Source organism: Cervus canadensis, chromosome 16, assembly GCF_019320065.1.
Source record: "Cervus canadensis isolate Bull #8, Minnesota chromosome 16, ASM1932006v1, whole genome shotgun sequence".
NCBI lineage: Eukaryota > Metazoa > Chordata > Mammalia > Artiodactyla > Cervidae > Cervus > Cervus canadensis.
The window spans coordinates 15973992-15989640 of NC_057401.1; the positions used below are offsets into that span (position 1 = coordinate 15973992).

At 37.2% G+C, this 15649-nt stretch overlaps 1 protein-coding gene across 1 annotated transcript in view; it reads right to left on the reverse strand.

Moving 5' to 3' along the window:
• Nucleotides 1–15649, reverse strand: part of IPO11 (importin 11) — a 192957-nt gene that overhangs the window by 22291 nt on the left and 155017 nt on the right. Inside the window, exons 28-29 of the mRNA XM_043488541.1 lie at nucleotides 8424–8519; nucleotides 2508–2592 (exon numbers count right to left, since the gene is read on the reverse strand). Of these exons, the coding sequence (XP_043344476.1) occupies nucleotides 2508–2592; nucleotides 8424–8519 (181 nt within the window). The remainder of the gene's footprint in view (nucleotides 1–2507; nucleotides 2593–8423; nucleotides 8520–15649) is intronic.

Consider the following 15649-nt stretch of genomic DNA (forward strand, 5'->3'; position numbering starts at 1 on the left):
TTAAAAAAAGCACATAATCAAAAGTCTGGAAAGCTTAATAGCTTTTCTGAATGGAAATTTCATCCTTATTTAAGATAAACTATAGAGAATCTTCATAAATTTATGGAAAATCATTTGGCACATTTGATATAATACTAATTATCTGTCTTTCTGAATTACAGTCACCACTGGTTTGCTCTACTAAAGCAGCTACTGAAATGAAGACACCACATTTTAGGGACCACTTTAAGACAACAACGACAGTAAATCAAACATTCAATTATGTAATCTTGGAATCAAGAAGCTACACTTTTTCTTCTGAGTAAATAAAAAATTCTGTTTTAAAATGAAGATAATCTTTGATGCTAGGCTGGTTTTCTTTTGAATAGTAATTCATAATCATCTACCAGCAAATACTACCCTTTGAAATTACAACCAATATACATCTAGTTAGTTCTCAAAAAATTTCTAATGTTAAAAACTTCACAGTACAAGAAAGATGATATAATTATGGGAAAAAATACATACTTTATTCTTGTAACCTTGAAGATACACTGAAACTAATTTTGTTTGTTACTGAAAAGTTATTGAAAAATTAGCCCTGTATTCATAATTATATTTATTCAAGGCTAAAATACATAATCTCCACACTGATCATAAATGCTATGATATTAACAGCATAAGACTAAGCTTTAAGTCTAAGGCACTAGAAATCTTAAGAGATGACAATGTAAATCTACATCCAATAGCTACTGTGAAGACTAATTTCAAATAAAATCAGTCACTTTAAAAAATAAAAGTTGTTCTATAAATCAATAATACCTAAAATAAAACAATAATGATAAAATAATGAGCTCTCAAATAAAATTTAGGATATAACAAAACTGAATCAAAAAACTTTAAGGGTTATTTCTAAAATTATGTTCTTATACTGCTCTTTGAGATAATATTTCATTTACATTCAAAATAACGTTAGAATTGAAATCTCTACCCTATGATGTCATGAAGCACTCTATATGTAAAAAAAGATCTGAGCAGATCAATATGCAAAAAGTAGATCTAACCAGACTAAGCAAGTTATTAAAGTATACAAAAAGCTGATGACTAAAAGGAACCAGGATACCTATCATTCATTTACAAGGACAGAATCTTATTAAGAAAAATGCTATCATATTTTTCTATAACATCAATGATATATTCAAAGTTTAAAAAAGCAAGACGAAAGATAAAGTATTATGTTATACCAAAAGGCTGTTATCATTCTAAATGCAGAAAATACATTATTCATGTATTTAGGATACCACTTAGCAGTCTCATTTCACAGGAGAATTATTTCCAGAGGTACACTCATAACTGAAAACTTCACTGGGATTCCATATATTGGGGAAGGAAAGTAACAGTATTAAGAGCTAAAAAAAAACACACACAAATAATTTTTTAGCTCACTGCCCTTGGAATTTGCTAATCCAATTTCCCCCTCATTTCTTAGAAGAGAAAACAGTTCTCAAGAGACAGTGTGACTTGCTCAAGGTCATACTTAGTAACACAAACAGGACCAGAATTCAGGTTTTACAAATTCTGAATATTGTCCTTTCTTCTACACTAGTGCTAGGGAGATGACACCTAGCATAAAAACAAAATAAAATGGATTAAACTCAAACGCAGTTTCAAAGAAGGCTGTCAGAACAGTGCAGTATCAGCTATATACTGAGGATGAAATTCTTTGAGGGTTAATGTGAGATAATTCAGGAGGTGAATATCATGAGTAGACTAAAATAATGATACCCAACATTAACTATTAGGTGCTCAGCATTATCTCATGACCATTTTATATATTAATTTATTTATTCTACTTTAGAGGTAGATAGTGCTGGTGTTCTTAATTGCAAATGAGGATAGAAGGCACAATGAAGTTAATATTTGGTAAGGTCAGGAGACTAGAGCAGATTCCAAGAGAAAAAGGAGAAAAAATTTATTTACGTACCTATTTTATATTCATGTGTCAAAGTATTTACAAATTTATGCTTATAAATAACTCTTTTCTTATCAGATTCTTGTAGTAAGAGTTATGGTTTTCAAAACAATCTAGCAATTAATTTAAAGGCATTCTTATAAAGACTTATATTTCAAAAAACAATTCATTACAAGATCCATGAACTAACATGGAAAAAGGAAATGTTAATAAATCTCAAAACAGAAGAATGAGCATTACAATTGAAGTAAGGTTTGAGGGTCACATTGTTCTTATAAGTAAAGGAGTAAGTCTTCTGCTAAGACAAGAAACAATTATTTCAGACCAAGAGTTAAACTCAAGTTCCTGCACTAGGAATACAATTTATCTGTTTTAGAAGTACACCCAAAACTTCAAAATCAGTTATTTTACATTAATTCTGCAACAAGGGGTGGACTAATGGATGGACAGATGGATTGGTAGATGGAAGAACGGACCACCAGGTATCTTCAAACCTCCAGAATATAATGATGATCTATGGTTTTCCCAGATTTTAGAAGCTACTTTTGTAACTTACCATCTTTTTCCTCTTATCCTGTTCTGTGGGTGGTTCTTCATCTTCTGTTACTTTTGGTTCTTCAAGATGAGACATTAACATACAGCTGCAATTTAAAAAAAAAGTTTTAAATAAAAAGTCTATAACATACATTTTGCATTGAGCATTTTTGCTTGAATATTTAGGTAATAAATCATAAGAAATTTATTTATAGGAAATTTTTGAACCATAAACCACAAAAGCAAGGTGTACCTTTTATAATCTTTCTAAAAATGATATGCCAAAGTCTTTGACTGTGTGGATCACAATAAACTGTGGAAAATTCTGAAAGAGATGGGAATACCAGACCACATAACCTGCCTCTTGAGAAACCTATATGCAGGTCAGGAAGCAACAGTTAGAACTGGACATGGACCAACAGACTGGTACCAAATAGGGAAAGGAGTACGTTAAGGCTGTATATTGTCACCCTGCTTATTTAACTCATATGCAGAAACGCTGGGCTGGAGGAAGCACAAGCTGGAATCAAGATTGCCGGGAGAAATATCAATAACCTCAGATATGCAGATAACACCACCCTTATGGCAGAAAGTGAAGAGGAACTAAAAAGTTTCTTGATGAAAGTGAAAGAAGAGAGTGAAAAAGTTGGCTTAAAGCTCAACATTCAGAAAACTAAGATCATGGCATCTGGTCCCATCACTTAATGGCAAATAGATGCGGAAACAGTGGAAATGGTGACTGACTTTATTTTTCTGGGCTCCAAAATCACCGCAGATGGTGACTGCAGCCATGAAATTAAGAGACGCTTACTCCTTGGAAGGAAAGTTATGACCAACCTAGATGGCATATTAAAAAGCAGAGACATTACTTTGCCAACAAAGGTCCATCTAGTCAAGGCTATGGTTTTTGCAGTAGTCATGTATGGTTGTGAGAGTTGGACTGTGAAGAAAGCTGAGCACCAAAGAATTGATGCTTTTGAACTGTGGTGTTGGAGAAGACTCTTGACAGTCCCTTGGACTGCAAGGAGATCCAACCAATCCATCCTAAAGGAGATCAGTCCTGGGTGTTCATTGGAAGGACTGATGTTGAAGCTGAAGCTCCAGTACCCTGGCCACCTGATGCAAAGAGCTGACTCACTGGAAAAGACCCTGATGCTGGGAAAGATTGAGGGCAGGAGGAGAAGGGGACGACAGAGGATGAGATGGTTGGATGGCATCACCGACTCGATGGACATGGGTTTGGGTGGACTCTGGGAGTTGGTGATGGACAGGGAGGCCTGGCGTGCTGCGGTTCATGGGGTCGCAAAATGTCGGACACATGTGAGCGACTGAACTGAACTAAACTGAAAAATGATACTTAGAAACACTTAAAATTAAAATTAATACTTCTTCTTTTACCATTAATCTTCGTATGTCTAGATTATTATATGTTTCATAATAGTAACAATAATTTAAACAGTAACATCTTTAAAACACTATTAATTATGTAACAATCTACTTTGTGCTCCAAATGACATTACTATGCTATGAAGAACTTGTCCCTGATGGCACTGCAGGACAGTTACAGACCATTTTATTTTGATTATCTGCATCACTGCTCTTTACATTAGCAGAGATAAGATAGCTTCCTATTCAGTCAACACTGGTTCCAGGGAGACAAGATGAATACTGTCTAGTGAATCAAGTTAAAAGAAGGAACTTTACTGTTCCTAATTTAGAACAGAATTCAGTAATTTATCAGAGTCATTAAGTTCTTAACCAATGAAAAACTGTGGCAAAGAAAGCTTGCTTTCTGTTATGTTTTGTAGCAAGTAGACATGAAGGGCATTTCTTGCCTTAGTTATAAATACCCTTCGATTCAGGGCTAAAGATAAGTGCCGAAACCAGAAACTTGATCACACTCACTCTTGTAGGGCATATGAATGTCCTTTTCTTCTTATCCCCCATCATTAAAAAATTAATTTTTTAAACAACTGTGTCTGACCCAGTCAGTCCACCTGATAGAACCAAATACTAAGAACCTTAAACTGGAAATCGGAAACCCTGAAAAACAGCAAGAACTCAATCTCTAACTCACTTCATGACTTTAGTCTTTTGGAGCTGCAATGCTTTTGTCCACCATGATGTACAGTTGACTCTTCAACAACACAAGTTTGAAATGCAGGGGTCCACTCATATCTGGATTTTTTTTCCTATAAAAAATACCATTGGGGACTTCCCTGGTGTCCAGTGATTGGGAATCTGCCTGCCAACGCAGGGGACACAGGTTCGATCCCTGATCCGGAAGGATCCTACATGCCGCAGAGCAACTAAGGCCATGCCCCACAACTGAACCCGTACTCTAGGGCCCACAAGCTGCAACTACCGCGCCCACATGCTGCAACTACTGAAGCCCAGGCACTCAAGAGCCCACACTCCACAGCAAGAGAAGCCACCACAATGAGAAGCCCACACACAGCCATGAAGAGTAGTCCCCCTCACTACAACTAACGAAAGCCTGCATGCGCCAATAAAGACCCAGCACAGCCAAAAATGATTAATTACAAAAATACTACAGTATCACATGATCCATGGTTGGTTGAATCCGAGGACATGGAACCAGATGAACTGTCGGTAAAGATGGCCAACTATAAGGTTTACTTGGGTTCCCACAGTCACAGAGGGTGGATGCCCCTAACCCCTGCATTGTTCAATGGTCAACCAGTTCGCCAAATAACTCTAGCACAAAGTTGGAAAATTATGATATTATCATAAAGGTATTTAATAAAGTGAAAAGTCTAGGAAAAGTTTCGATTCTATTTTGTATTAGAACTGAATAATAAGATGGAGTTCCTTCACATTAGCTCTCTGAAGTCTGCTGCAGACTTGAATTATAATCGTGATGAATCTGGATCTCCATGGAAGTAAGTTTTATACTGTATCAAATTCTTTCACTACATTTCAAAATCTAACTTACTTGTACAGTGAAAAGCTCTCTGTTCTCCCTTCCCTAAAGATTTATTAATAATAAAGTATACTCTGGATATAAATATACACATTTTTGTCAGAGGGTGGGATATTTGTACTTCGCAATTCTGAAAACTGCATTCATTTGGGTCTCTGAAAGGTAGAAAGTGAAAAAAAATTTGAAAAGCCCAAAGCTGAAATTTTCTCCTGCAGGAGAATCCTCAAGTAAAAGTCAAAAATCTAATTCTGTTGACAAAGATTAAAGATAGGGAATCACATTTTACACAAAAAGCAAGGTGAAAATTAATAGAATTTTACTAAGCTAAAAGATGTGGACTGTGAGTACAATAAAAGTAATTGTAATAAAATTATAATAACAACAGCTTAAAATAGGGACAACTAACATGTAAGCATAGGCAGGCACCCCTCACATTCTACACTCATTCACTAAATATATCAAGGCACTCTAGCTGGCTAACTCAGAATCTTTCCCAACAATAAACTGCAACCAGCCAAACACAACCAACAGTATTAGCATGCAATATGAAATTATTATTTCTGGCTTAAAGGTACAACGTTTATTTAATCTATAGAAACCCACTTCTTAAGGAGATAAGAAAACTAGAACTGATGCTATTCCATTGGCCTCTGCAGTGGACACTTAGGTTGCCTGTATAATTGTCCTCCTTCCTAACAGAGCCCTGAACTTGTCAGTTATTCTCATGTTCCACGTACACCATAAGGTTCAGAAAAAGTTGATCTGAGCCCTAACGCCAGTGGCTCAGTAAGCAATCAAGGAAATCCTATTCCCCTGGTTGATGATGCTTTCAACATGAGTATGTTTAAGAAATTCTAGCCAATTAGACATGGAAGGAAATCTGATGAAATGATTTCTAGAACAGTGCCCTATGAAGTTAAAATGACACGAGGAGAAAGATGACTACTTGGCTGGCACTGGCAGTGTCATGAACTGTAATGTCTAGAACTACTTTTTGACAATGAGGGTAAGTAGCCTGCATATGAAGTTAATGTGTTGAGGGGATGGGGTAGGAAGAACTGGGTCTTTAAGGTACTGTGCGGTCACGAATAGCTAATCCGAGAGCCTCCCACTTGCATCCACGTGTGCTAAGTCGCTTCAGCTGAGTCAGACTCTTTGTGATCCTATGGACCGAAGCCTGCCAGACTCCTCTGCCCATGGGATTCTCCAGTCATGAATGCTGGAGTGGGTTGCCATGACCACCTACAGGGGATCTTCCCAACCCAGGGATCAAACCTACATCTCTTAGGTCTCCTGCATTGTGAGGTGGGTTCTTTACCACTAGCGCCACCTGAGAAACCCTCTCTTACCTGCAATTATTTTTTTATTGTTAAAGTCAGCTGACTCAGGGGTTTCTCTTACCTGCAGCTGAAAATCCTTTTACAGTCCCTTATGTAAGTATCACAAAAGTATCTTATCAAAAATTCACTTCTTGATTCAGGACAAGAAACAATCTCCCTCTCTTGATACACCTACTCCCTTCTACATGATAACAGGAACCAGGTAATTCCAAATGCTTTTCTCTGCCCTGGTAGGTAGTAAAGTCAAGGCTGTTTTACACCTGGATGGCATGTTTCTCCATTCAAGATTTCTTGTTTAAATTCCTTCAATCCCATATTAACAGTTTTCAGTCACAAAGAGCATGTGCTTTTCTTATTCACTGCCTCAAATCCTCTTATGACCACCAAATTGAACATATGCAACTAACTAAAAGTTGTATGTTAGTAGTACAGACAAAGTGTCATGAAGGAACAGAAAGTGAAAGTGTCAGTCGCTCCTGTTAGCCCTGTCTGAGTCTTTGTGACCCCAAGAACTATAGCCCGCCAGGCTCCTCTGTCCATGGGATTTCCCAGGCAAGAATACTGGTGTGTGTAGCCATGCCCTTCTCCAGAGAATCTTCCCAACCCAGGGATCGAACCCAGGTTTCCTACACTGCAGGCAGATTCTTTACCATCTGAGCCACCAAGGAGCAAAAAAGGAAGCAATGAATTTTTACTGAGATTATAGAAAGGAATCTAGAAGTAGGTATTTGCTACACAGGGCAATGCTGAGCGCATGACCTGCCAAGAAGAAGAAATGTTATGAGTCAAAGGAAATGGCATTCCTTCGGCACTCAATAAACTCATGTAACAGTGCTACACATATTACAATACTACACGATCTGTGCTTGGTTGAATCCACAGATACAGAATTTCAGACATAGAGGGTCAACTGTAAAGTCATATTTGGAGTTTCAACTGTGAAGAGGGTTGGTGCCCCAAATCCCTATCCGCCCTGTACAAGGATCAACTGAAATTTTAGTACTCTCTTTTGGAACTAGCCAAGTACCATGTGACCCTCTACTATCTTAAAGGTGCCAGTGATGCTTCAACCAGTCAAAAACAAATATAGGATGCTAATCCACTCCCCTTTTTCTCCATAACTTGCCTGAAGGGCAAGGGAACACTGTCAGTGGGAAAAAAAAACACATTCAAAATATTTTGAAAGATAAGATCAGGCGTATTTAGGGTGGTATGCCTAGTGGGATGGGGTAGGAGGAGGTGGGAGGGGGGTTCAACAACATATGTATGCCTATGGCTGACTCATGTTGATGTATGTAGAAAACAACACAATATTGTAAAGCAATATCCTTCAATTAAAAATAAACTAATTTAAAAATCTTAAAAAGGGAATTTATATGACAAAATACACTTGCAATATTTTTTAAAACCTAATGTCAAGACATAAAATGATTGACTAGACCAAAGAACCCCAATTCAAAATTGCACTATAAAAAAATTTAGCTTATCTCAAGATGAAACAATATTACAAGCAAAATAACAAAAAAGTTTTCTTTTATAAAGAGAAAATTTAAAAGCTGCCATATGATGCTTATATGGTTATGATAAAGAAAAATAATGTAGAGTATAATTAATTACCAAAGTTCAAGTGCAATTAATTAAATGATACACCTACTCTTTGTAAGTTCCCGTTTCAGGATCTTCGGTCATGACGTCATGTAGGCCCTCCACTGAGATGTTTATAATACCACAGAATTTATCCTGGATAACACTAGAATACAAGAAGAGCAAAACATGTTGAAATGGATTATTTCAACAGATAATTGCTTTTTTCCCTCCTAATTATCCTCTTGAACATGAAGATAAATTTTAGTGTGAAAGTATAAATGAAACTTTCAAAATATATTTCTTAAAGCAGAAATTGTACTTTGCATATTACATTAAGATTTTCTTTCACTAGATTACCAGTATGCTTAAATACTTACTTACGTGGATAGATTAGAAGGGAAAGAAACACTTTAACATTCTTTATTATAATAGTCTTACGTTAATGTTATAACTAAAAAGATAAAGGTACAAAATGTTGAAGCCATAGACTGTGAAAAAATATCTGTAAAACAAACATCTGATGAAGATCCTGGCTCTGAAAACTCGGACAACAAATAACTCAATTTAAAAACAGGGCAAAAATTTGAAGATACTTCCCCATGTAAGACATACAGATGGCATATGAGCACTTGAAAAAATGCTCAATATCATTCATTAGTCACCAAAGAAATGCAAATTAAAACTGTAATGAGATTTTAATAAAAAGTAAAATGATGAAGACTGACAATACAAGTGCTGGCAAGAGTAGAAACAATAGGGCCTCTCATACAGTCCAGTAAGAATACACACCCATTTTGGAAAGAACATTCACAAGTTTTATAAAGTTAAATATTCCATACATGTAAGCAACCTCATTCCTAGGTATTTACCCAAGACCAAAACAGTATTCTCAGAACTGTATGTGAATATTTATAGTAGCTTTATTCATAATCCCAAACTACAAATGATCTGAATGTCCACCAACTAACAGATGGATAAACTGTGGGTCACTTGTCCAACAGAACAATCAGCAATAGAAGGAAACAAACTAGAGATACATGCAACAAGTTGGAAAAAAAAAAATCTCAAAAAACATTATGCTAAGAAAAACAGATTTGAAAGGCTATATACTGCATGACTTCATTTATGTATGTGACTTTCTGGAAAGAAAAAATTACTTAATCAGTGGTTGTCATGCAAAGGGACCACAAGGGAACTTTTGGGGTGATGGCTACATACTGTACCTTTTTTTTTTTTCTTCCATACTGTACCTTGAGTGAGGTACTGTTATATACTGTGTATATCTGTCAAAACTGTATGCTTATGAGGTTTTACTCTATGTGAACTATACCTTAATAAGCCTGACTTTAAAAAAGGAGAAGTATATAACCATCCACTGGTACACAAAATTATGCTATTTGAATTTTAAAATAATTTAAAATTTTAAATTATTCAACTCTTTTCTCCAGAGAACTCATACTATCATTCCTGCATGGGACATATCATGTTTCTCAAACTGCATTAATAAGCATAATTAAGTTTTAAAATATTCAGTAAAGTAGTTCCCAAAGTCAACACAGTTTGGGTAATGTTCCTGCCTTTGTAAAGTCAAAATCATTTGTCTGTACTCTCAAGTGTGATCAGATTTTAGAGAACTAAATCAACAGATCAGCAAAATAATAAAAAGTTGATATCACTGATACATTTTAATGTGTATATAACAGCCTATTGAAATAGTATATATTTTTGATATCACTATATATCCTTCACGTAAGAACTAAAAAACCTCTCTCCACTCCGCCAGGCCACCCCTCTAGGTCATACGACTGATTCACACTGTTGTACACCAGAAGCTAACACAACTCTAAAGCAGTTATGGGATTCCCAGGCGGCGCTAGTGGTAAAGAACCTGCCTTCTAGTGCAGGAGACGTAAGAAACGTGGGTTCAATCCCTGGGTCGGGAAGATCCCCTGGAGAAGGAAACAGCAACCCACTGCAGTATCTTTGCCTGGAGAATTCCATGGACAGAGGAGCCGGGCAGGCTACAGGCCATGGGGTCACAAAGAACGGGACACAACTGAAGCGACTTAGCATACAGCACAAAGCAATTCCACCCAAATTTTAAAAAACTAATAAAGTGAAGAAAAAAAAACAACTAAAAAAAATAAAATAAAATAAACACACAGTCTGCCTTATGCGGTTCAGTGAGAAACATCTTAGAAAAAGGTATTGGAACTCATATCAGATAAAATAGACTTTCAAATAAAGGATGTGAAAAGGGACAAAGAAGGACACTACATAATGATCAAAGGATCAATCCAAGAAGAATATATAACAATTATAAATATATATGCACCCAACATAGGAGCACCACAATATGTACGGCAAACACTAACGAGTATGAAAGAGGAAATTAATAGTAACACAATAATAGTGGGAGACTTTAATACCCCACTCACAACTATGGATAGATCAACTAAACAGAAAATTAAGAAGGAAACACAAACCTTAAATGACACAATGGACCAGCTAGACCTAATTGATATCTATAGGACATTTCACCCCAAAACAATCAACTTCACCTTTTTCTCAAGTGCACACGGAACCTTCTCCAGAATAGATCACATCCTGGGCCATAAATCTAGTCTTGGAAAATTCAAAAAAATTGAAATCATTCCAGTCATCTTTTCTGACCACAGTGCAGTAAGATTAGATCTCAATTACAGGAAAAAAATTGTTAAAAATTCAAACATATGGAGGCTAAATAACACGCTTCTGAATAACCAACAAATCATAGAAGAAATCAAAAAAGAAATCAAAATATGTATAGAAATGAATGAAAATGAAAACACAACAACCCAAAACCTATGGGACACTGTAAAAGCAGTGCTAAGGGGAAGGTTCATAGCATTACAGGCTTACATCAAGAAACAAGAAAAAAGCCAAATAAATAACCTAACTCTACACCTAAAGAAATTAGAGAAGGAAGAAATGAAGAACCCCAGGGTTAGCAGAAGGAAAGAAATCTTAAAAATCAGGGCAGAAATAAATGCAAAAGAAACTAAAGAGACCATAGCAAAAATCAACAAAGCTAAAAGCTGGTTTTTTGAAAAAATAAACAAAATTGACAAACCATTAGCAAGACTCATTAAGAAGCAAAGAGAGAAGAACCAAATTAACAAAATTAGAAATGAAAATGGAGAGATCACAACAGACAACACTGAAATACAAAGGATCATAAGAGACTACTACCAGCAGCTCTATGCCAATAAAATGGACAACTTGGATGAAATGGACAAATTCTTAGGAAAGTACAACTTTCCAAAACTGAACCAGGAAGAAATAGAAGATCTTAACAGACCCATCACAGGCAAGGAAATCGAAACTGTCATCAAAAATCTTCCAGCAAACAAAAGCCCAGGACCAGATGGCTCCACAGCTGAATTCTACCAAAAATTTAGAGAAGAGCTAACACCTATCTTACTCAACTCTTCCAGAAAATTGCAGATGAAGGTAAACTTCCAAACTCATTCTATGAGGCCACCATCACCCTAATTCCAAAACCAGACAAAGATGCCACAAAAAAGAAAACTACAGGCCAATATCACTGATGAACGTAGATGCAAAAATCCTTACAAAATTCTAGCAAACAGAATAAAAATATTAAAAAAATCATACACACGACCAAAGTGGGCTTTAATCCCAGGAAATGCAAAGGATCTTAATATCGCAAATCAATCAATGTTAATACACCCACATTAAACAAATGAAGAATAAAAAACCATTATGATTATCTCAAATAGATGCAGAAAAAAGCCTTTGACAAAATTCAACACCCATTTATGATTAAAACTCTCCAGAAAGCAGGAATAGAAGGAACATACCTCAACATAATAAAAGCTATATATGACAAACCCACAGCAAGCATCACCCTCAATGGTGAAAAATTGAAGGCATTTCCCCTGAAATCAGGAACAAGACAAGGGTGCCCACTCTCACCACTACTATTCAACATAGTGTTGGAAGTTTTGGCCACAGCAATGAGAGCAGAAAAAGAAGTAAAAGGAATCCAGATGGGAAAAAAAGAAGTGAAACTCTCGCTGTTTGCAGATGACATGATCCTCTACATAGGAAACCCTAAAGACTCTTCCAGAGTCAAAAAGAATTCATTTGAATCAGTTCTAATGAGATGGACGAAACTGGAGCCCATTATACAGAGTGAAGTAAGCCAGAAAGATAAAGAACATTACAGCATACTAACACATATATATGGAATTTAGAAAGATGGTAACGATAACCCTATATGCAAAACAGAAAAAGAGACACAGAAATACAGAACAGACTTTTGAACTCTGTGGGAGAAGGTGAGGGTGGGATGTTTCAAAAGAACAGCATGTATACTATCTATGGTGAAACAGATCACCAGCCCAGGTGGGATGCATGAGACAAGTGCTCGGGCCTGGTGCACTGGGAAGACCCAGAGGAATCGGGTGGAGAGGGAGGTGGGAGGGGTGATCGGGATGGGGAATACGTGTAACTCTATGGCTGATTCATATCCATGTATGACAAAACCCACTGAAATGTTGTGAAGTAATTAGCCTCCAACTCATAAAAAAATAAATAAATAAATAAAAGAAAAAGGTATTGGAGCCAGTAGGCACATGAAAAGATGCTCAACACTGCTAATTATTAGAAAAATGCAGATCAAAACTACAACGAGGTATCCCCTCACACCAGTCAGAACGGCCATCATCAAAAAGTGTACAAATAAGAAATGCTGGAGAGGACGTAGAAGAAAAGGAACCCTCCCACACTGTTGGTGGGAATGTAACTTGATGCATCCACTATAGAGAACAGTGTGAATGTTTCCTAAAAGTCGGAAAATGGAGTTAACTCTATGATCCAGAAATCCCACTCTGGGCATAAATCCGGAAAAGATGAAAACTCTAATTCAAAAAAACACAAGCTCCACAAAGTTCAAAGCAACATAATTTACATTAGCCAAGACACGGAAACAACTAAATATCCATCTGCAGACGAATGGATAAAGAAGATGAGGTTTATATACAGGCATAAACATATACACACATTGGGATACTACTCAGGCATAAAAAGGAATGAAATAATACCACTTGCAGCAACATGGATGGACTGAGAGATTATCTTATTAAGTGAAGTAAGCTAAACAGAGAAAGACAAATATTATATGATATCGCTTAATATGTGAAATCTAAAACAATGATACAAAATAACTTATTTATGAAACAAATAGACTCAAAGACATAGGAAACAAACTTATGGATACCGAAGAGGGAAGGTGGGGTAGGATAAATTAGGGACTTGGGATTAAGAGATATATATTAGTATATATGAAGTAGATTATCAAGAAGGACCTACTGTATAGCATAGGAAACTATATTCAGTATCTTGTCAAAATCTACAATGGAGAAGAATCTGAAAAATACAACACACACACACACGCACACACTTGTGGGCTTCCCAGGTGGCTCAGTGGTAAAGAATCTGCCTGTTAATGCAGGAGACTGGGGTTCTATTTCTGGGTTGGGAAAATCCCTTGGAGAAGGAAACAACAACCCACTCCAGTATTACTGCCTGGAAAATCACATGGTCAGAGGAGCCTGATGGGCTGCAGTCCATGGGGGTCACAAAAGAGTCAGACATGACTTGGCCACTAAAACAACAATAAATCATACTGATCATTGCTGGAGCTACCAGCATGGGCACACGTTTCTGAGGAGAGGGTAAGAAGACATATCTTTGCCATAATTAGAAAATAACACACTTCTACATAATCAGGCCTCAATTCAGATATGCACATTTATGGAATGAGCTGAAAACAGATTATGAGAATCAAACTGCAACATGGACAAGATAAACTTTTGAATGCACAGTTATTGCCAAAAGCAGTAACTTCACCCCTTTCTCATAAATGAGGAGACTGTTTAGCTGACACTGTTGGAATCAGAATAAAGCTTGAACAGTTCTGACAGAAATCTAATGGGTTTAGGAACCTGAAGTTTACAGAAAGCCAAAATGTAGAATTAGTGAATGACTGACAAAAAGAAGTGTCAAAATCTGCCAGAAGATGGGATAAGGATATTCCCAGAAGCAGACTGGACACAGGCCAGAGGATACAGGTCCAACCTCTACCCTGCCTGCACACAGCAGTCAGAAGAAAGACTTGTCCTGGCCCGTGGCTTACTCAGGCTTAGAGAAGTCAGTCAAGTGACCATCGGGATTCACTCCCTTTCTTCCCTCCCCTGCCTGCAGATGAATTTCTAGCTCTACCAAGGGAAGTTTGGACGGACGCCTGTCTTGTAGGGGTAAAGAACTGAGGTGAGGCAACCTCAGTCAGTCTGTTGTTTTTTTTCACTAAAATGTGACCCATGCTGCACAGAAAAGGACACAAGAGGCAGAGATGAGCTGGGGGAAAGTGAAAAGTGAAAGTGAAGTCGCTCAGTCGTGTCTGACTCTTTGCGACCCCATGTACCGCAGTCTACCAGGTTTCTCCGTCCATGGGATTTTCCAGGCATGAGTACCAGAGTGGGTTCATTTCCTTCTCCAGGGAATCTTACCGACCCAGGGATCAAACCCTGGTCTCTCACATTGCAAGCAGACGCTTTACCCTCTGAGCCACCAGGGGAGGGGAGGGTTAATTCCAGTAGACAAAAGGAAACCATGCTCACTCTGGAGTATCTATTAGGTACCAGAGGGAGTGAGGCTTGGATTTCAAGAGGGAAAATGACTATGGTCCAGAGTAGAAAGGTATGTAATTTGGCTTTGAATGAAAAGAGTTGATTCTAGAAAAGGAGAAGTACTGAAGAAAAAGATTCTATGCAATATTTGTATGTGTGAGTGTGCTCAGTCGTGTCCCAGTCTTTGCGATCCCATGAACTGCAGCCTGCCAGGCTCCTCTGTCCATGGGATTTCCAGGTAAGAATACTGAAGTAGCTTGTCATGCCCTCCTCCAGGGGATCTTCCCAATCCAGGGATCAAATCCTCATCTCTTGCATTAGCAGGCAGATTCGTTACCACGAGTGCCACCTGGGAAGCCCACATTTAGGGATCAGTAAAAGGAGAAGTTATGTATCTTCAGAGCATTCAAATTCAAAAAACCACTCAGAAGGATGCAACTCAATTATCATTCATTAAGCAGTTTGGGAAAAGAACCCCAAAATAATGGGGTAACAAAAAAGCCAGAAGAGGATTGTACTTTCCTGGCATACAGAACAGATATTTAAAGAAAAGAAGCACTATGAAGTTATAGTTTCTTTTTCTCCTTTTTGAAGTATT